The sequence below is a fragment of the Rhinopithecus roxellana genome, chromosome 20 (assembly GCF_007565055.1).
Source record: "Rhinopithecus roxellana isolate Shanxi Qingling chromosome 20, ASM756505v1, whole genome shotgun sequence".
Lineage (NCBI taxonomy): Eukaryota > Metazoa > Chordata > Mammalia > Primates > Cercopithecidae > Rhinopithecus > Rhinopithecus roxellana.
The window spans coordinates 47874518-47896666 of record NC_044568.1 but is presented as its reverse complement, the minus strand read 5'-3'; the positions used below and the strand labels follow the sequence as shown (position 1 = coordinate 47896666).

At 47.0% G+C, this 22149-nt stretch overlaps 1 protein-coding gene and 1 pseudogene across 3 annotated transcripts in view; one reads left to right on the top strand and one right to left on the bottom strand.

Annotated features, from left to right (window-relative positions):
- The window catches only part of EEF2K (eukaryotic elongation factor 2 kinase), an 85084-nt gene that overhangs the window by 50455 nt on the left and 12480 nt on the right, over positions 1-22149 (bottom strand). For both annotated transcript variants that reach the window (XR_004055440.1, XM_010388599.2), the window contains exon 2: positions 10163-10484. Coding sequence is in view for 1 of the 2 variants with exons in the window: in XM_010388599.2 (XP_010386901.1) it covers positions 10163-10408 (246 nt within the window). In the remaining variant the exon portion in view is untranslated. The remainder of the gene's footprint in view (positions 1-10162; positions 10485-22149) is intronic.
- Positions 14478-15110, top strand: LOC104682092 (annotated as a pseudogene). The gene has a single exon (XR_750648.2). The product of XR_750648.2 is annotated as a 60S ribosomal protein L17 pseudogene (transcript).

The following is a 22149-nucleotide window of genomic DNA, read 5'->3' as shown; positions in this document are numbered from 1 at the left end:
GGGAGGCTGACGCAGGCGGAGCACTTGAGGCCAGGAGTTCAAGATCAGCCTGGCCAACATGGTGAAACCCCCTCTCTACAAAAAAATACAAACTTTAGGTGGGCGTGGTGGTGCATGCCTGTGCTCCCAGCTACTCAGGAGGCTGAGGCAGGAGAATCGCTTGAACTCAGGTGGTGGAGGTTGCAGTGAGCTGAGGTTGCAGTGAGCTGAGATTGCACCGCTGTGCACTACAGCCTGGGTGACAGAGCAAGACTCTGTCTCAAAAAAAAAAAAAAAAGAACAGAGGTCTGTGGATATTTCATAAAAAAGGAAAATATTATCCTGGCTACAGAATAGAAAGGCTGTGGTATTTCAAAGTCTGAGAGTACAAAATAAAAATAAATAGTGAAATAATAATAATTATATACCAGGAAAGGGAGATGGAAATAATAATAATGATTATTATAGTAATAATAATTTACTTCATCGAGTATGCCAGGAGTGAGGGTGGAGTGCCAGCAATGTGTTTACAAATGTTTTGGCACGTGGGATCTTATCACTGTTGTTGCCAATTTTATGTTACTGTTATTATTGCCATTATCACAGTAATCAAGGCCTCTGGATCTTACTTGAGGACACATCCACTGACTCACCCAGACCTCCTTCTTGAAATATCACCTGTTATACAGTCACTTCAGGCATGTTATAAAATCATTTTTTCCCGATCATCACTTCTGCAGACTTTATGAAATACAGCTCAGAAGTCTAGGCAACATGGCGAAACCCTCTACTACAAATACAAAAAATTAGCCAGGCGTGGTGCCATGCGCCTGTAGTCACAGCTACTCAGAAGGCTGAGGTGGAAGGATCACCTGAAACTGGGAAGTTGAGGAAAAAAAAAAAAAAAAGAAATACAACTCAGAGACAGCCCAACTACTCTCCCCTCCTGGAGAGCAGTAATGGGTTTAACCAAACTCAAGGGCTCAAATAAAAGAAGCAGGAAGAAGTGGGGGAACACAGCGAGGCTCTGGGATGGGAAGAGCCCAACAGTGGTGTGTGGAGGCCACAATCTATGCCACGTGCACTTAGAGGTTTGGTACAATTATCAGTGGAACCCAGCATGGAATACAGCAGCAAAAAACTGGAAACCAGCCACGGTGGTCATGCCTGTGATCCCAGCAATTTCGGAGGCCAAGGCAGGAGGATCACTTGACACTTGGAGTTCCAGAGCAGCCTGGGCAGCATAGCAAGACCCCATTTCTACAAAAAAATACAAAAATTAGCCAGGCATGATGGTGCATGCCTTTAGTTCCAACTACTTGGGGAGATGGGGTGGGAGGATCACTTGAGCCCAGGAGGTCGAGGCTACAGTGACCCATGATTGTGCCACTGCACTCCAGCCTGGGCAACAGCGTGAGACCCTATCTCTTAAAAAACAAACTGGCCAGATGCAGTGGCTCACGCCTGTAATCCCAACACTTTGGGAGGCTGAGGCAGGCGGATCACCCGAGGTCAGGAGTTTGAGACTAGCCTGACCAACATGGAGAAACCTACCAAAATGCAAAAAATGCAAAATTAGCCGGGCGTGGTTGGGCATGCCTGTAATCCCAGCTACTGGGGAGGCTGAAGCAGGAGGATCGCTTGAACCCGAGAGGCAGAGGTCACAGTGAGCTGAGATCGTGCCACTGCACTGCAGCCTGGGCAACAAGAGCGAAACTCCATCTCAAACAAACAAACCTGGAAACTGATTCGGTATCCCACAAGAGGCAATGCTTAAAGAAACTGTGGTGTAGCCATACAATGGGCTGACAGAGCCATCAAGATGCTATATCCATATTTACTGATTTGAAAAGACATGATGATTTATTACTTGCTGGAAAAAAACTGGTTACTGAAGACATATATAGCACGATCCCACAGTAGCAACAAAAAGTCCATATTTGTGTATATTTAAAGTAAAATACAGTAAAGTCTGAAATATACACTAAGATCTTAATAGTAAACTATCTGCACTTTCTTTTTTTTTTTTTTTTTTGAGACAGAGTCTCGCTCTGTCTCCCAGACTGGAGTGCAGTGGCACAATCTCAGCTCACTGCAATCTCTGCCTCCCAGATTTAAGCAATTCTTGCGCCTCTGCCTCCCCAGTAACTGGGACTACAGGCATGTGCCACCATGCCCGGCTAATTTTTTGTATTTTTAGTAGGGGTGGGGTTTTACCATGTTGCTTGTAATCCCAGCTACTTGGGAGGCTGAGGCAGGGGAACCACTTGAACCTGGGAGGCAGAGGTTGCAGTGAGCCGAGATCGTGCCATTGCACTCCAGCAGGGGCAACAGAGTGAAACTGTCCCAAACTAAACAGAACAAAAAAACAACAAAAAAAATTATGCTTAGTGAAAGAAGCTAGACATAAAAGGCTACATGTTGTATGATTCTATTTATGTAAAATGTCCAGAAAAGGGAAGTCCAGAGAGGCAGAAAGCGGACTGGTGGTTGCCTGGGGCTGGGTGGGATGTGGGTATTAGAGCATGATGGCCCAGGGCTATAGAATTTAGTTTTTGGGTAAAATGTTCTAAAAGTGGTTGTGGTGATGGATGCATAATTTTATGAACATACTCAAAGGCTTTGAATAGCACATTTTAAATGGGTAAACTGTATGGCATGTGAATTATATTTCCAAAAACTGCTAATCCTTTTTTTTCTTTTTGGAGACGGAGTCTTGCTCTGTTGCCCAGGCTGGAGTACAATGGCACGATCTCGGCTCACTGCAACCTCCGCCTCCTGGGTTTAAGTGATTCTCTGCCTCAGCCTCCCAAGTAACTGGGACTACAGTTGCACACCACCAAGCCCAGATAATTTTTGTATTTTTAGTAGAGATGGAATTTCACCATATTGGTCAGGCTGGTCTTGAACTCCTGACCTCAGGTGATCCGCCAGCCTCGGCTTCCCAAGGCAATCATTATTCTTTGATTATGCTGTCAGAGCCGCCCTCAGTGGATTATTAGTATGAGTGTAATCACCAAAGTTGGCCAAATAAGGGCATGGGAAGCAGGTGTACCCACCCATCATGGGGGGGCGCACACAATGGTGTAAACTCTTTGAGGAGAAACTGACAACACCTATGCCAGTTTAAACACACAAATGTTTTGCCCAGCCAGTTCACCTCTGGGGGGTCCTCTGGTGGGCACACCCATGCATGGGTGCAAAGACACATGCAGAAGGAAGTGCTGTTTGCAGCAGGACAAGACTAGAAATAACCTACATATCCTACAAGGAGGGGCTGGCTACATTTATTATGGCACTTCCAACAATGAAATGATATTCAGCCGTTACATAACCAACAACAGGCTGGGCATGGTGGCGCATGCCTGTGGTCCCAGCTACTTGGGAGGCTGAGGTGGGAGGATCACTTGAGCCCAGGATTTCAACGCAGTGAGCTATGATCACACCACTGCACTTCTGCCGGGGTAACCCTATCTCAAAAGAAATTTTTTAAAAAAGGTCATCTACGTGTATTGATGTGGAATGATCTCTAAGATATTCTCAGGCAAATTTTTTTTTGCGTGGGCAGGGGAGAGGGTCCCGCTCTGTTGCCCAGGATGGAGGGCAGTGGTGCAATCTCTCACTGTAGCCTCTGCCTCCTGGGTTCAAGTGACTCTCCTGCCTCAACCTCTGGAGTAGCTGGCATCACAGGCACCCGCCACCACGCTCGGCTAATTTTTTTTTTTTTTTTTTTTTTTTTTTTTTTGTATTTTTAGTAGAAATGGAGTTTCACCATCTTGGCCAGGGTGGTCTCGAACTGCTGACCTCAAGTGATCTACCTACCTCGGCCTCTCAAAGTGCTGGGATTACAGACATGAGCCAGTGCGCCTGGCTGAAAATAATATTTAAAAATAAAATTTCCCACCTTAATAAGAAATTAAAAACATATATTTGCTCCCTGTGCTTATTCTAGAAAATGTAGAAATGACAGAGAAGGAGAAAAGGAACACAGTCCCTCCTAATCTGACCCAAAGACAATCCCTGCTGCCCTGGTGATGTGCTTCCCCTCAGGCCTTGGCTGTGTGTGTACGTGCGAGTTTCACAGAGCTATAATCGTGCTGTATTCTTTTTAGATTTAACTCTGGAGCAGAGGCATTTTCCCACGTTATCATAAACTCTATAAACATCTTTGGATGACTGCCTGATATTCTATGGAGAGGGCGGCCCCCCTGAATGGTTCTGCCACGTCTCCAGGGAAGCTTGGGCAGAAGGCTGGGCTTGACAGTGATAGAATCGGACTTTTCACAATCCACACCCAGTACCTGCCGGGTGTGTTCCTTGGAGGGAGGCCATCGGGCCATTTTGATTAAACAATCCAGGTTGCCAGGTCACAGTAAGTTAAAAAAAAAAAAAAAAACACTTAGGTTTATGGCATGCTGAGGGAACAAGGGTTGGAAAACTGAGCTGTTCTCTCCCTCTGAAGCCACCGCTGGCAACACTAACCCAACAGAGCCTGCTTTCGATAACCTAGAAAGTAGGCAATGAAGTGTCAACTCCTGTCCACACATAGTCAAACATTTTACCAAGTCCTATTATGCAAGACCAAGGGAATGGAGGTCGCATCACACACAGCCCTAGTCTTGCAGTCAGGTGCTGACTCAAACAAAGAATGACACTGGAGAATGACTCACACACATAAAGGTCTGCTAAGAGCCCTACAGAAGGCAGAGGAGAAAGCCTGGAAAGGTTGTCTTCAATCTGGGCTCTGGGCCAGGCTCAATCGCTTATGTCTGTAATCCCAACACTTTGGGAAGCTGAGGCAGGAGGATCGCTTGAGGCCAGGAGTTCAAGACCAGCCTGGGCAATGTAATGAGACCCCATCTTCCAAAAAAAAATTTAAAAGTTGGCCAGGTGTGGTGGTGCACGCCTGTGGTCTCAGCTCCTCAGGGGGCTGAGGTGGGAGGATCACTCAAGCCCAGGAGTTAGAGGCTGCAGTGAGCTATGATTGTGTCACTGTACTCCAGCCTGGGCAACACAGCAAGACCTTGTCTCTAAAATTAAAAAAATAAAAATAAAAACTGGGTTCTGAAGGACGCAGAACTGTAATTTTGATAGACCAGGACATCAGTTGAAAGAGGTTTTATTAGGCAGAGGTGTGAAAAAGGGAGGCCCATTCCAGGAGCTTCCAGATGTGTGTGAGTGGAGGGGATGAACAGAGCCTAGAAAGGTCCTGGAGCGGAGTAATCTAGAAGACACTCCCATCGTAGGTGATGAGGATTTTTTTTTTTTTTTTCTTTTAGACAGAGTTTTGCTCTTGTTGCCCAGGCTAGAGTGCAGTGGCGCAATCTTGGCTCACTGCAACCTCAGCCTCCTAGGTTCAAGTGATTCTCCTGGCTCAGCCTCCCGAGTAGCTGGGATTACAGGCGCCAGCCACCACGCCTGGCTAATTTTTGTATTTTTAGCAGAGATGGGTTTCACCATGTTGGTCAGGCTGGTCTCAAACTCCTGACCTCGTGATCCCCCTGCCCCAGCCTCCCAAAGTGCTGGGATTACAGGTGTGAGTCACTGTACCTGGTCAGAAGTGATGAGTTTTGAGAAGGGGGTATTTACCAATGTATTTGAGGGAGAGGAAGTTACCTGGTTATTTTACTTTATTTTTCTTATCTTAACAACATCTTTTTCTCCACATAAATAATACATAAGTGTAGCTTTAAAAGTTTAAAATGTTTAAAAAACATACAAAGCCCCCTCTTAACGGTACCTCTCCCCTAGAAAGAACTGCCATTAACTGTTGGGTGCAAACTTCCCTTTCAAACGGTTTTTGCTATGCAGATACCGATGTATGTGTACATACATTTTTAATAAAAATAAGATCAGGTCGGGTGTGGTGGCTCATGCCTGAATCCCAGCACTTTGGGAGGTCAAGGTGGGTGGATCACGAGGTCAGGAGTTCAAGACCAGCCTGGCCAACATGGTGAAACCCCCGTCTCTACTATATATACAAAAAAATAAATACATAAATAGATACATAAATAAATAAAAAATTAGCCAGGCGTGGTGGCGGGCAGCTGTAATCCCAGATATTTGGGATGCTGAGGCAGGAGAATTGCTTCAACCTAGGAGGCAGAGGTTGCAGAGAGCCGAGATTGCACCACTGCACTCCAGCCTGGGCAACGGAGCAAGACTCTATCTCAGAAAAAAAAAAAAAAAAAAAAGGATCATACTATACTTCAACTTGCTTTTTTACTTAACCACATATAGAAAAATGCTAACATTTTTTGACATTATGGACCAGGCCTGTGCCAAAGGCTTTTTATGGATTTGCACACACACATACTGTATGTAATAATAGGCACAGTTTTAGAGTCAAATCATGGCCAGGCGCAGTGGCTCACTCCTGTAATCCCCCTTGGGAAGCTGAAGTGGGATGATGGTTTGAGCCCAGGAGTTCAAGACCAGCCTGAACAACGTAGTATGAGACCCTGTCTCTACAAAAAAAAGTTAAACAATAACAACAACAAAAAAGGTCAAATCACATAGAATCATCTTTGGACCAGCCTGGGCAACATAGTGAGACCTCATCTCTACAAAAAAAAAATTTAAAAATCAGCTGGGCATGGTGGTATGCACCGTGCTCCTAGCTACTCGGGAGGCTGAGGTGTGAGGATTGCTTGAGCTCAGGGGTTCAAGGCAGCAATGAGCTAGATCAAGTCACTGCACTCCAGCCTGGGTGACAGAGCAAGACCGTGTCTCTAAGAAAAAAAAAAAAAAAAAGAAGAAGAAAAGGCTGGGTATATGGGCTCACGCCTGTAATCCCAGTACTTTGGGAGGCTGAGGCGGGTGGATCACTTGAGGCCAGGAGTTCAAGACCAGCCTGGGCAACATGGCGAGTCCTTATCTCTACTAAAAATACAAAAATTAGCAGGGCATAGTGGCGTGCACCTGTGGTTCCAGCGACTCGGGAGGCTGAGGCACAAGAATCACTTGAACCTGGGAAGTGGAGTTTGCAGTGAGCCAAGAGCACGCCACTGCCCTCCAGCCTGGGCGACAGAGTGCGACCCTGTCTCAAAAAAAAAAAAAAAAAAAAAAAAAAGAAACATCAACTTATCAACTTTGTTCTAATGTAAACACAACGTTCTGTGAGAACCACTGCCTGTAATTTAAATCAGTCCCTCTTGTGGACACTTGAGCTGCCCTCCTGGGGATGGGTGTTCATTTCAAAGCTGCCTTAGGACAGGAAACAGGATCAGTGGAAACCTGCCCCTTCAGGGGTCCCGACCCCAGAGGAGACCCACGGGGCTATTTCTGGAGCTGCCTGCCCCAGAGTAACTCCAGCTAGAACTCTAGGCCTAAAGGGAAAACATTACCCAACTATCTCCAAGAACTAAAATTATTAATTTTCTAAAAATATTAGAAGTTATGGAAGAATCTTTTTTTTTTTTTTTTTTTTTGAGATGGAGTCTCGCTCTGTCGCCAGGCTAGAGTGCTATGGCGCGATCTCAGCTCACTGCAACCTCCAACTCCCTGGTTCAAGGGTTTCTCCTGCCTCCGCCTCCCGAGTAGCTGGGATCACAGGCGTGTGCCACCACGCCTGGCTAATTTTTGTATTTTTAATAGAGATGGGGGTTTCACTGTGTTGGCCAGGATGGTCTCGATCTCCTGACCTCGTGATCCACCCGCCTTGGCCTCCCAAAGTGCCGGGATTACAGGCGTGAGCCACCACGCCCGGCCAGAGTTTTTTTTTTTTTTTTTTTTTTTTTTTTGAGACAGAGTCTTGCTCTGTCGCCCAGGCTGGAGTGCAGTGGCCGGATCTCAGCTCACTGCAAACTCTGCCTCCTGGGTTTACGCCATTCTCCTGCCTCAGCCTCCCGAGTAGCTGGGACTACAGGCGCCCGCCACCTCGCCCAGCTAGTTTTTTGTATTTTTTTTAGTAGAGACGGGGTTTCACCGTGTTAGCTAGGATGGTCTCGATCTCCTGACCTCGTGATCCGCCCGTCTCGGCCTCCCAAAGTGCTGGGATTACAGGCTTGAGCCACTGCGCCCGGCCAGGCCAGAGTATTTTTAATTTCAAATCCCAAAGTGGCAATAGGAATTTTGTTTACAGTACTGATACTTAACTGTTTGTGAGGATTTGATTAAGTAAGGATAATGGTATTGCACTTTTGATGTTTTACCCCCACTAGTTATACAAAGTCCAATAATGTTCGCCTTTCCCCCTCTTCTTTTTTTGAGATGGTGTCTCGCTCTGTCACCCAGGCTGGAGTGCAGTGGCACGATCTTGGCTCACTGCAACCTCCGCCTCCCGGGTTCACGTGATTCTCATGCCTCAGCCTCCCAAGTAGCTGGGACCACAGGTGGCACCACCATGCCCGGCTAATTTTTGTGGTTTTGTAGAGACAGGGTTTCGCCATGTTGGCCAGGCTGGTCTCAAACTCCTGACCTCAGGAGATCTGCCTGCCTTGGCCTCCCAAAGTGCTGGGATTACAGGCGTGACCCACCACGCCCAGCCTCTCCCCCTCTTCTTTATACCAGCTTTGCTATGGTATGAACAAAAATCCCTATCAAAATAAGTATGCTTTTCCTCAGTCCAGAGAAGGATGTCCAACCCTAAAAAGTGTTTTTTTGGCCGGGCGCGGTGGCTCACGCCTGTAATCCCAGCACTTTGGGAGGCCGAGACGGGCGGATCATGGGGTCAGGAGATCGAGACCATCCTGGCCAACACGGTGAAACCCCGTCTCTACTAAAAATACAAAAACTAGCCGGGCATGTGGTGGGCGCCTGTAATCCCAGCTGCTCGGGAGGCTGAGGCGAGAGAATGGCGTGAACTCGGGAGACGGAGGTTGCAGTGAGCTGAGATTGCGCCACTGCACTCCAGCCTGGGCAACAGAGTAAGACTCCGTCTCAAAAAAAAAAAAAAAAAAAAAAGTGTTTTTTTGTTTGTTTTTGTTTTTTTAAGATAAGCAACATGAAGAATCACATTGCACATATGTCTGTATACCCACATAGACACATGCAGGGGTGCTTTCAAAATATTCAACACAAAATTGGACAAATGTAGAAGACGAGAGAGAGAGAGAGAGAGAGAGAGAGAGAGAGAGAGAGAGAGAGAGAGAGAGAGAGAGAGAGAGCGAGCGAGCGAGCCGGGCGCGGTGACTCAAGCCTGTAATCCCAGCACTTTGGGAGGCCGAGACGGGCGGATCACGAGGTCAGGAGATCAAGACCATCCTGGCTAACATGGTGAAACCCGTCTCTACTAAAAAATACAAAAAACTAGCCGGGCGAGGTGGCGGGCGCCTGTAGTCCCAGCTACTCGGGAGGCTGAGGCAGGAGAATGGCGTAAACCCGGGAGGCGGAGCTTGCAGAAAAAAAAAAAAGAAAGAAACCCCGTCTCTACTAAAAAATACAAAAAACTAGCCGGGCGAGGTGGCGGGCGCCTGTAGTCCCAGCTACTCGGGAGGCTGAGGCAGGAGAATGGCGTAAACTCGGGAGGCGGAGCTTGCAGTGAGCTGAGATCCGGCCACTGCACTCCAGCCCGGGCGACAGAGCGAGACTCCGTCTCAAAAAAAGAAAAAAAAAAGAGAAAAAGAAAGAAAGAAAGAAAAAGAGAAAGAGAAGGAAGGAAGGAAGGAAGGAAGGAAGGAAGGAAGGAAGGAAGGAAGGAAGGAAGGAAGGAAGGAAGGAAGGAGGAAGGAAGGGAAAGAAAGAAAGAGAAATAAGGTCCTTAGTTTGGGAATTTTCTATTGCCATAAACAAATAAAAGTTTTTAAAAAGAAGTAAGATCTTTACAGTTTGCAATGTTCCCCAGTAGTTGCTATTTTATTCTGTTCTGTTCCATTTCTTTAAAAAACAAAAACAAACCCAGCACCTCTGCACTCCAGCCTGGGTGACAGAGCAAAACTCTGTCTCTAAAGAAAACTAAAATAAATAAATAAAACAAAACATTGGACAAAACTCAGCAAAAGGTTTTCACAACTCCGTAGTGTGTCCTGGGCTACTATTTGAAAAACACCCAGCTCCAAGGTAATGACATTTATTTTAAATCAACAATACCCTCCCTGCTTAACAAGTATATTCTCAGATCAGAGTTTAGAGCACTGGCCAGGGTTTGGAAATACGAAGAAGACCCCAACCAGCGCCCCCAACCCTCCATCCCTTACACAGCAGCTAAGCCGGGTGGGGAAAGTGACGTAGGTGGCTCACTCACCTTGAAGTGGAAAGAGTTTGCTGGGGACCCGCTGGATCCATACCGCTCACTTTTTGTTAGGTTGCTGTAGTACTTATTAACCTTGGAATTGACATTCTGGTTCGACCTTGGCTCATCGGTGATGGGGCAGATGAAGTAACCTTCCTCATTGTCGCTGTCCCCATCAGAATCACCATCATGGCCAGCTCGGGGGGACTGACCGCCATCAACGCCTTCCAGGCGGAAGATGAGATCTTCGTCTGCCATGTTCCTGGGATACTCGTTTTACCCAAGCAGTATCCGGCACAGCCAGAGTTACTGGGCAAATGCAGAGGCGAAGGTCCTACACGGAAAGCAAGGGCCAGAGAGTGGGTGCTGGGGCCCAGGGGTGCGAATTCGCCCGACCCTCACCCCAAATGCTGCAGGCTGTCGCAGGTGCTGGCACCCTTAGGGTAAAACCTAGAGCTATTTTTGGGGGGAGGCAGTTGGCAGCACCCAGGAACATTTTAAATGTCTAAACTCGCTGACCCAGTCATTCCACTTTTAAGAATTCAGTGTTTGCAAATGTTGGAACCAGGTTGGGAAAGGAACTGCTTCTTAAGCAGAGTGCTCTTTTTAGCACATCAATTAGATCGAGGCACTCCTCTGCTTAACGCCCACCCCCAGCAGCTTCCTTTCACATTCATAATAAAATCCAAATGCCTTGGTAAGGCTGCAAGAGCTGTGTTCATCTAGCGTGCTGCCCGCTTCTCCTCTGGCCCTGGCTGCTCTCCAGGCACACTGGGTTTCTTTCTGTTCTGTGAGCACATTAAGTTCATTCCGACCTCCGGGCCTTTGTACTTGCTGTTCCTTGCGCCTGGAACAACCTTCCTAACAGTGGGCTCTTTCTCATCATTGAGCTCACAGCTCACAGGATGCCTCTTCAGTGAAATATTCTGTGAATCCCCAAATCAAAGAACCCTTAACCCAACATGCATATCCAATCACTCCCTTGCATATCACCCTGTTCCATTTCTTTTTTTTTTTTTAAGACAGAGTCTCACTCTGTCGCCCAGGCTGGAGTGCAGTGGTCGGATCTCAGCTCACTGCAAGCTCCGCCTCCTGGGTTTACGCCGTTCTCCTGCCTCAGCCTCCCGAGTAGCTGGGACTACAGGCGCCCGCCACCTCGCCCGGCTAGTTTTTTGTATTTTTTAGTAGAGACGGGGTTTCACCATGTTAGCCAGGATGGTCTCGATCTCCTGACCTCGTGATCCGCCTGTCTCGGCCTCCCAAAGTGCTGGGATTACAGGCTTGAGCCACCGCGCTCAGCCTTCCCTGTTCCATTTCTTCTTCTTTTTTTTTTTTTTTTCTGAGACAGAGTTTCACTCTTGTCACCCAGGCTGGAGTGCAATGGTGCGATCTTGGCTCACTGCAACCTCCACCTCCCAGGTTCAAGCGATTCTGCTGCCTCAGCCTCCCGTGTAGCTGGGATTCCAGGTGCCCACCACCACAACTAGTTAATGTTTGCATTTTTAGTAGAGAGGGCTTTCACCATGTTGGCTAAGCTGGTCTCGAACTTCTGACCCCAGGTGATCCGCCTGCCTGGGCCTCCCAAAGTGCTGGCATTACAGGCGTGAGCCACCACGTCCAGACTTTTTTCTGTTTTTGAGACAGCTCTGTCGTCCAGGCAGGAGTGCAGTGGTGCAATCCTAGCTCACCTAGGTGACTGCTTGACCTCACAGGCCCAAGTGATCCTCCTGCTCAACCTCCCAAGTAGCTGGGATCACAGGTGTATACCACCAAGCCTGGCCAATTTTGTTTGTTTTTTTGTAGAGACAGGGTCTCCCTACGTTGCCCAGACTCATCTCAATCTCCTGGGCTCAAGTGATCCTCCTGCCTTGGCCTCCCGGAATGCTGGGATTACAGGCGTGTTTCATTTCTTCACTGTGCTTTTCTCAAAGTGAAATCACCCCATTTACTTTGTTATTGCCTGTATGCCCAATACCTCCCAAAGTGTGTGGCACAGAGAAGGCACTCAACGCACTTTCCCAGAATGAAGGAGTACCCCTAAAAGCGTTTTTTTTTTTTTTAATGTTTGTTTTTGTTTGTTTGTTTTTCTTTGAGATGGAGTCTCACTCTGTCACCCAGGCTGGAGTGCAGTGGCATGATCTCGGCTCACTGCAACTTCCACCTCCTGGGTTCAAGCAATTCTGCCTCAGTCTTCTGAGCAGCTGGGATTACAGGCATCCACCACCAAAAGTGTGTGGCACAGAGAAGGCACTCAACGCACTGTCCTGGAATGAAGGAGTACCCCTAAAAGTGTTTTTTTTGTTTTGTTTTGTTTTGTTTTTTAATGTTTGTTTGTTTTTCTGTTTGTTTTTGAGATGGAGTCTCACTCTGTCACCCAGGTTGGAGTACAGTGGCATGATCTCGGCTCACTGAAACTTCCACCTCCTGGGTTCAAGCAATTCTCCTGCCTCAGTCTTCCGAGCAGCTGGGATTACAGGCATCCACCACCATGCCCGGCTAATTTTTGTATTTTTAGTAGAGACAGGGTTTCACCATGTTGGTCAGGCTACTCTCGAACTCCTGACCTCAGGTGATCTGCCTGCCTCAGCCTCCCAAAGTGCTGGAATTACAGGCGTGAGTCACCATACCTGGCCTAAAAGCATTTTCTGTAGCACAATCAGTAACAGCCACACAACAAAACAAAACCCAACAGCCCCAAATGTCCAATAGAAGCTCATTACACAGATTACAGTATTTCTCTCTACACCATGAAATACTCTGTGACTGTTAGAAAGGGGAAGGTCCCATACCCACAGACATGCAAAAATAATCAAGAAAGAGTTCAGGAAGATTGCAGGATAGAACTGTCACATTTACAGCCACCTGATTTTCAACAAGGGTGCCAAGATAATTCACCCTTAGTTTTACAGCCACTTGATTTTCAACAAGCGTGACAAGATGATTCAACAGGGAAGGAAGAATCCTTTTTTTTTTTTTTTTTTTTTTTTTTTGAGAGTCTTGCTCTGTTGCCCAGGCTGGAGTGCAGTGGCGCAATCTTGACTCATTGCAAGCTCTGCCTCCCGGGTTTACACCATTCTCCTGCCTCAGCCTCCCGAGTACCTGGGACTACAGGTGCCCACCACCACGCCCAGCTAATTTTTGTATTTTTAGTAGGGATGGGATTTCACCTTGTTAGCCAGGATGGTCTCGAACTCCTGACCTTGTGATCCACCCACCTTGGCCTCCCAAAGTGCTGGGATTACAGGTGTGAGCCACCGCGCCTGGCCAGAAGAATCTTTTCAACAAATGGTGTTGGGATAAATGAATATCCACGTGCAAAAAATGAAGTTTATCCCCTTCCTTATGCCATACCCAAAAATTAACTCAAAATGGATCAAAAGCCTAAATTAGGAGCTAAAATTCTATTAGAAGAAAATATAGAATAAATTCTTCATGACCTTGAGTTAGGCAAAGCCTTCTTGGATAAGATGCCAAAAGCAACAGCAACAAAATAATAGATAAATTGGACATCACCTGGGCTGGAGGTGGTAGCTCACGCTTGTAATCCCAGTACTTTGGAAGGCTGAAGCAGGTGGATCACATGAGGTCAGGGGTTCGAGACCAGCCTGGCCAAAGTGGCGAAACCCTGACTCTACCAAAAATACAAAACATTAGCCAGGTGTGGTGGCACCCGCCTGTAATCCTAGCTACCTGGGAGGCCGAGGCATGAGAATTGCATGAACCTGGGAGGTAGAGGTTGCAGTGAGCTGAGATTGCACCACTGCACTCCAGCCTGGGTGGTGAAGTGAGACTCTATCTCATAAATAAATAAATAAATTGAACATCACCAAAATCAAAAACTTTTTTGCTTCAAAGGATACCATCAAGAGAGTAAAGAGAGACGGGGCATAGTGGCTCATGCCTGTAATCCCAGCACTTTGGGAGGCTGAGCTGGGTAGATCACCTAAGGTCAGGAGTTCAAGACCACCTGGCCAACATGGTGAAACCCCGTCTCTACTAAAAATACAAAAATTAGCCAGGCATGGTGGCATGTGCCTGTAGTCCCAGCTACTTGGGAGACTGAGGCAGGAGAATTGCTTGAACCCGGGAGGCAGAGGTTGCAGTGAGCTGAGATCACACCACAGCACTCCAGCCTGGGCGACAGACGGAGACTCCTTCTTAAAAAAAAAAAAAAGAGAGAGAGAGAGAGAGAAAGAGACAACTCACAAATTTTGCAAATTATATATCTGATAAAGGACTATATTAAGAACTCTCACAATTCAACAATAAAAAGACAAATCAAATAAAAATTGGGCAAAGGGTTTGAAAAGACATTTCTCGCTCTCTTCCTCTTTCCCTAAGTGGCCTGAGGTAATCTGTGAAAATGGTTCGCTATTCACTTGACCCGGAGAACCCCACGAAATCATGCAAATCAAGAGGTTCCAATCTTCGTGTTCACTTTAAGAACACTCGTGAAACTGCCCAGGCCATCAAGGGTATGCATATTCGAAAAGCCACGAAGTATCTGAAAGATGTCACTTTACAGAAACAGTGCGTACCATTCCAACGTTACAATGGTGGAGTTGGCAGGTGTGCCCAGGCCAAGCAGTGGGGCTGGACACAAGGTCGATGGCCCAAAAAGAGTGCTGAATTTTTGCTGCACATGCTTAAAAACGCAGAGAGTAATGCTGAACTTAAGGGTTTAGATGTAGATTCTCTGGTCATCGAGCATATCCAAGTGAACAAAGCACCTAAAATGCACCAACGGACCTACAGAGCTCATGGTCGGATTAAACCATACATGAGCTCTCCCTGCCATACTGAGATGATCCTTACTGAAAAGGAACAGATTGTTCCTAAACCAGAAGAGGAGGTTGCCCAGAAGAAAAAGATATCCCAGAAGAAACTGAAGAAACAAAAACTTATGGCACGGGAGTAAATTCAGCATTAAAATAAATGTAATTTAAAGGAAAAAAAAAAAGAAAAGACATTTCTCTCAAAAAGATATACACGTGGCCAATAAGCACATGGAAAAATACTCAACATCAATGGCCATTAGGGAAATACAAATGAATGTCACACCCACTAAGACAGATACAAGTTAAAAAATGGAAAATAACAAGGGCTGGCAAGGATGTGGAAAAATTGAAACTCTTCTGCACTGCTGGTGGAATGTAAAATGGTGCCAACTGCCTTAGAAAACACTCTGGCACCAGCCTGGCCAACATGGCGAAACCCCGTCTCTACTAAAAATATAAAAAGTAGCCGGGCATGGTGGTGCATGCATGCCTATGATCCCAAGTACTTGGGAAGCTGAGGTGAGAGAATTGCCTGAGCCTGGGAGGCAGAGGTTGCAGTGAGCTGAGATTGTGCCACTGCACTCCAGCCTGGGTGACAGAGTGAGATCTTGTCTAAAACAAAATAAAAAAATAAAAAAATAAAAAAAAAACCTCAAAAAGTTAAATACTGAGTTACCATATGACAGCAATTCCACTCCTAGGTGCTGAGATACACCCCAATATGGATGAAATTTACAATCACTAGGGGAGGTGAAAGGCAGTCACAAAAGACTATACACATTGACTAATTCTCTGTATATGAAACTTCCAGAGAAGGCAAAGCTACAGCAACAGAAAGTATATTAATGGTTGCCTGAGGATGGAGGTAGGGTGTGGTGGTGGGAATGGTTAGGGGGAAATGGGGAATGATTGCTAATGGGTATGGGGTTTCTTTTGAGTTGATGAAAAGGTTCTAAAATTGATTGTGGCTCTATGACTGAATATACTAAAAACCATTGAATTGTACTATCTATCTATCTATCTATCTATCTATCTATCTATCTATCTATCTATCTATGTGAGACGGAGTCTCACCCTGTCACCCAGGCTGGAGTGCAGCGGCGCGATCTCGGCTCACTGTAACCTCTGCCTCCCAGGTTCAAATAATTCTCCTGCCTCAGCCTCCCAAATAGCTGGGACTACAGACACGCACCACTGCAACCAGCTAATTTTTGTATTTTTTGTATTTTTTTATTTTTTAGGGACGGGGTTTCACAGTGTTGGCCAGGCTGTTCTCAAACTCCTAACCTCGTGATCTGCCCACCTCAGCCTCCCAAAGTGCTGGGATTACAGGCACGAGCCACTGTACCCAGCCAGAATTGTACATTTTAAATGAGCAGATTGTAAGATATGTGAATTATAGCTCAAGAAAGCCAAAGTTAAAGAAAAGAAAGTTGGATGTGGTGGTTCATGTTTGTAATCCCAGCACTTTGGGAGGGCAAGGTGGGAGGATCGCTTGAGCCCAGGAGTTTGAGACTAGCCTGGGCAACATAATGAGACCCTGTCTTTACAAAAAAAAAAATACAAAAAATTAGCTGGGTGTGGTGGTGTGTGCCTGTAGTCCCGGCTACTCAGGAGGTTGAGGTGGGAGGATCACTTCAGCCTAGGAGGTTCAAGTGAGCCTAGAGGTTGCAGTGAGCTGAAATTGCACCACAACACTCCAGCCTGGGCAACACAGCAAGACCCTGTCTCCAAGAAAAGAAAAAGGACATGTGTACATGTATGAAAACTTCCCTGAAAAATCCACAGGAACTGTACAGCACTTGAAATAAGCATTTGTAGAGCTGGGGGAAACTTTTTAATTTTTTTGAGATGGAGTCTCGCTCTGTTGCCCAGGCTGGAGTGAGGTGGCATGATCTTGGCTCACTGCAACCTCTGCTTCCCAGGTTCAAGGGATTCTCCTGCCTCAGCCTCCCGAGTAGCTGGGACTACAGAAGCCCACCACCATGCCCAGCTAATTTTTATATTTTTAGTAGAGGTGGGGTTTCACCATGTTGGCCAGGGTGGTCTTGAACTCCTGACCTCAAGTGATCTGCCCGCCTTGGCCTCCCAAAGTGCTAGGATTACAGACATAAGCCACTGAGCCTGGCCAGCTTTTTAAAACTTTGTACATTTTACAAAGCTGGATTGCTTTAGACACAAATAGTAAGTAAATTAGTTTAAAAATTTTTTTACATCAAACCAATTAATTCCAATTTTTTTGACAGTGCTGTCCATCAGGTGTGCAGTCTTCTAGAGCCAAGGCTTTGGTCCTTTGGCTGCTGAAGCAGGAAATATATTTATATCCTAACCCAGTACATGCTTATAAAATGCAAGGTAAAATTTCAAGAAATTGTGCTTAGCCTTACTCTGTATAATGCACTCTTGCTATTTTTTTTTTTAATTTTATTTTTAGAGACAGATCACCCCAGCTGGAGTGCAGCGGTGTGATCACAGCTCACTGTAACCTCCAACAGCTGGGTTCAGGCGATCCTCCCGCCTCAGCCTCCAGAGCAGTCCATGCCACCATGCCCGGCTAAAGATTTTTATTTTTGTATATACAGAGTCTCACTATGTTGGCCAGGCTGGTCTTGAACTTCCAGCCTCAAATGATCCTCCCACCTTGCCCTCCCAAAGCACTGGGATTACCGGCGTGAGCCACTGCGCTTGGCCCACTCTTGCTATTTTCTCTTCTACTTAAGTATTTTCTTTCTGTTTAATCTTTTTCCTTAACACACCACTCACACATTGATTTCTATACTCACAGTTTGAAAATCGACGTGAACTGCTGAGTTTGTTTCTTATCCTCTGGGCAAGACACGTCACAGGCCTGGATCCAATGCCAGAGCCACCTGATCCTGCTTGTCACCAAAATCTTCCCTGAGCCCTGGGCTGGCTTCTCCACACTGTCAGCTGCTCCCAACCCCAGTGCCTACTCTGCCCTGGTCAGCCCTTGGCCAGAATCCCTGCTGACCAACATGGTGTGGTGCCAGGAGCTGCCAGCAGGCCCAGCCTACTCAGCAGCCACTGGGGGCCAGGATGGTGCCAGGAGAAGGTCCAGAACCACAGCCCCAACCTGCAGACCTCCAGACAGTGTAGTTTGGTGGTTAAAAGCTCAGATCCAGGGCCAGGCGCAATGGCTCATCCCTGTAATCCCAGCACTTTGGGAGGCCAAGGTGGGCGGATCGCTTGAGCTCAGGAGTTCGAGACCAGCCTGGGCAACATGGCAAAATTCTGTCTCTATGAAAAAATACAAAAATTAGCCGGGCGTGGTGGCGTGTGCCTGTAGTCCCAGCTACTCAGGAGGCTGAGGTGGGAGGATCACTTGAACCTGGGGAGGCAGAGGCTACAGTAACTGAGATTGTGCCACTGCCTGGGCAACAGAGCAAGACCTCATCTCAAATAAGCAAAAAACAATAAAACAGCATGCTCAGATTCAGGATCTGGGCTGCTAGAGAGTAAATCCTGGCTCCTTACCCAATTAATTCACCTAGCCGACTCCCTCATCTTACAGCGCGGGGAGCCCGGCCCTCGGCCGTGTCCCACCACAGACCTGACATTCTCCTCAGCCCTGGGAAACGAAGGCAAGCAGCTGTGACCCTGCCTGGCACAGAGCCTTGTACACAGCAGGCACTTGATATGCATTCCAGAGCCAAGTGAGTGTCATCTGTTTTATGGCTTTTGAGTTGTCATAAATTTGCTCTTAAGGCAGCTGTGGCGAACTATCCCCCAATAGCTGTTCACTCTTGCTTTGTTAATAACAGAACCACTGGGTTTTGGCTAAGCATGTCACATGGCCACTCAGGATACATTTCCCAGACTCCTTTGCAGATAGATGTTACCGTGTGAACAAGTTTTAGCCAATGGGATATAAGAAGGACTGTGTGCAACTATAGGGAAGGGTTCTCAAAGGGAATGTGCCCCTTGGCTCGCCTTCCAGACTGCTGGCTGAAATGCATATGTGACTGCCGGAGCTCAAGCAGCTACCTTAGACCATGAGATGGACGGCCATGTGCTGAGGCTGGAAGAGCTATGAGACAAAGAGAATCTGGACCTCTTATACCATGGGACAGTATAACAATCCTGGACTCACAATCTTTATACTTTGATACCTAAACTTGTATAATCTACTGTAATTTTCTTTTTTCCTTTCTACTTGCTAATTTTATTTGGCAACAGTAGCTCCTTCTCTCCCATATCATAAAAAAAATCGCATCTTCTTTTTGGTAAAGTTTTCTTTTTTGAGAAAGGGTCTTGTGCTGCTGCCCAGGCTGGAGTACAATGGTGCGATCATAGCTCATTGCAGCCTTGATCTCTGGGCTCAAGTGATTCTCCTACCTCAGCCTCCTGAGTAGCTGGGACTACAGGTGTGTGTCACTATGCCCACCTAATTTTTTTTTTTTTTGAGATGGAGTTTCATTCTTGTTGCCTAGGCTGGAGTGCAATGGCACTATCTTGGCTCACTGCAACCTCTGCCTCCCGGATTCAAGTGATTCTCCTGCCTCAGCCTCCTGAGTAGCTGGGATTACAAGCATGTGCCACCATGCCCAGCTAATTTTTTGTATTTTTAGTAGAGACAGGGTTTCACCATGTTGGTCAGGCTGGTCTTGAACTCCTGGCTTCAGGTGATCCACTCGCCTCAGCCTGTCCACCTAATTTGTTATCTTTGTAGAGACACGGTTTCACTTCGTTGCCCAGGCTAGTCTCGAACTCCTGGCCTCAAGCAATCCTCCCGCTTTGGCCTCCTAAAGTGTTGGGATGACAGGTGTGAGCCACTGCACCTGACCTAAAGGTCACATCCTTTATGGCAAATGGATGCCTGGGCAGGGTCAACCTGGGAAAACTGTGGCCTCAATCCAGAGGCCTAACTTGGCAGATACTCTTACATTTGCACATGAGGACTGGGTACCCGGAGGATGTTGGATTTCCCCACACACGCAAGAAACCTTCCTTAGCCTCTAAGTCAGTTCCAAGAGGCCTGTTCTAACACCAGGCAAGGTACCCAGCCTCCTAGGGATCTCTATCTAACCTGGGCTTCCCTTGGCCCAAAGAAAGGATCTGCGCCTGTGATGAGAACAGGACTCCAGCTGAAAGACATCAGGATTCTCTTGAAAGTTTTCTCTACCTCACTCAGGCATCCACATCTTCTCCTCCCAGTCCTCATTTCTTTTCTTTTTTCTTTTTCTTGTTTTTCAAATTTTTTTGTTTGAACTCCTGCCCTCAAGCGATCCACCCTCCTCGGCCTCCCAAAGTGCTGGGGATTAAAGGCATGAGCCACTGCGTCTGGCCTCCAGTTCCTATTTCTATGGAAAGCTAGCTGAGTCAGGAAGACCAAGTTCAAGCCCCATCTCTGCCACTAACTGGCTATGTGACTTCACCTCTTGAGCCTCGGTAGGGATGCATAACTCTACTCACCCCATGAGCTCAACAGCTATTATTATCATCATTTTTATTATCATAAATAAAGGGGACTGAGCCTTGGGTCCCAGCCAGACTTGTGACCCGGACGTCTGGCTCATAGCAAAGCCAAGCTTCTTCAGGGATCCTCCGGGAATAGACTATTTCAGGCTCTGGCCACGGAAACCACTGTCTCACTGAGTCTCGATCTGGCAGTTATAGGGGCAGGAAACTACGCCTGCAATGCTCAGGTCAAGGCCTGTGGGTCAAGCCACAGTGGCCACTGGTCCCCCCGGGGCTCACCCTCACCCCAGGACCTGCCTTCCTACTGTAGAAAGCGGGTAGAATCTTCCCGTCACTCCTGGGAACCAGCATCCCAAAGCCAACGCAGGGCCCCCCAAGCTGGCCAATGCACACGCTAGTATATGCCCAGCACAACCCACACGCCCTTGACTCCAACCACAATGGACACAGGTGACTGATTAGCCACCTGGAATCACGCACCAGCTTCTGTGTGAGGATCTGCCTCTGCCCTACCCTCAAGTCATGTGTTTAGGATTATGTCACAAGATCCAGGCCTAAACCAATCACTGGGGTGCCTGGCCACAGAGATTGGCTCAGAGGTGGTCATGTGATTAGAGTCAAACTATTCTAGCCCACTGCAGCAAACCTGGGGCTTTTTGCTTGAGTAACTGGAAGAGGTGATCAGCCTTTTCATGCTGAATGTGAACTTGAGACTGGGGCTGAGACCAACACAGAACAAAGCTGATGTGTGGAGGGCAGAGCCAGAGAAAGAGGAAAATGAAGTGATGATGTCATTTGAGACCTGGAATCCAGATGTTCCCAAAACCAAACTACCAAGCCCCGCGTAGATTTCTGAATCACATGATATAATAAACCCCACCTTTTAGGGGGCAGTAGGGGAAAGGGCTATTTAGCTAGTTACAGATAGGTTTTCTGTCACGTGCAATATGAAAAGCCCCAAACCAGCCAGGCATGGTGGCTCACTCCTGTAATCTCAACACTTTGGAAGGCCAAGGCAGGCGGATCACCTGAGGTCAGGAGTTCGAGACCAGCCTGGCCAACATGGTGAAACCCCGTCTCTACTAAAAATACAAAAATTAGCAGGGCGTGGTGGCGCGTGCCTGTAATCCCAGCTCCTCAGGAAGCTGAGGTCGGAGAATTGTTTGAACCGGGGAGGTAGAGTCTGCAGTGAGCCAAGATCGTGCCACTGTACTCTAGTCTGGGCGACAGAGTAAGACTCTGTCCAAATCCAGCCAGGCTTTGGGCCACTGTATATTATTTATATATAATTTAAAAAATACTTTAAACACCTTTTTCTTACTAGGGCCACTGTATATGATCATATAGGTGGGGTACTGCTCAACTCTAGTGAACAACCTTTGCAACTGTGCATGGGCAGCCCTACTTCCCACCCCTAGAGGCAACCACTTCCAACTATTCTCAGTGTTACCTTTATCTCTCTCTCTCTCTCTCTCTAATATATGTATGTGTGTGTGTGTGTGTGTGTGTGTGTGTGTGTGTGTGTGTGTATATATATATATATATATATAACTAAATATTATGCTTCTCCGATTCTTTTTTTTTTTTTGGAAACAGGGTCTCGCTCTGTCACCCAGGCTGGAGTCCAGTGGTGCAGTCTTGGCTCACTGCAACCTCTGTTTCCCAGGCTCAAGTGATCCTCCCACATAAGCCGCCAGAGTAGCTGGGACCACAGGCACAAGTCACTATACCCAGTTAATTTTTGTATATATTTGTTGAGATGGGATTTTACCATGTTGCCCA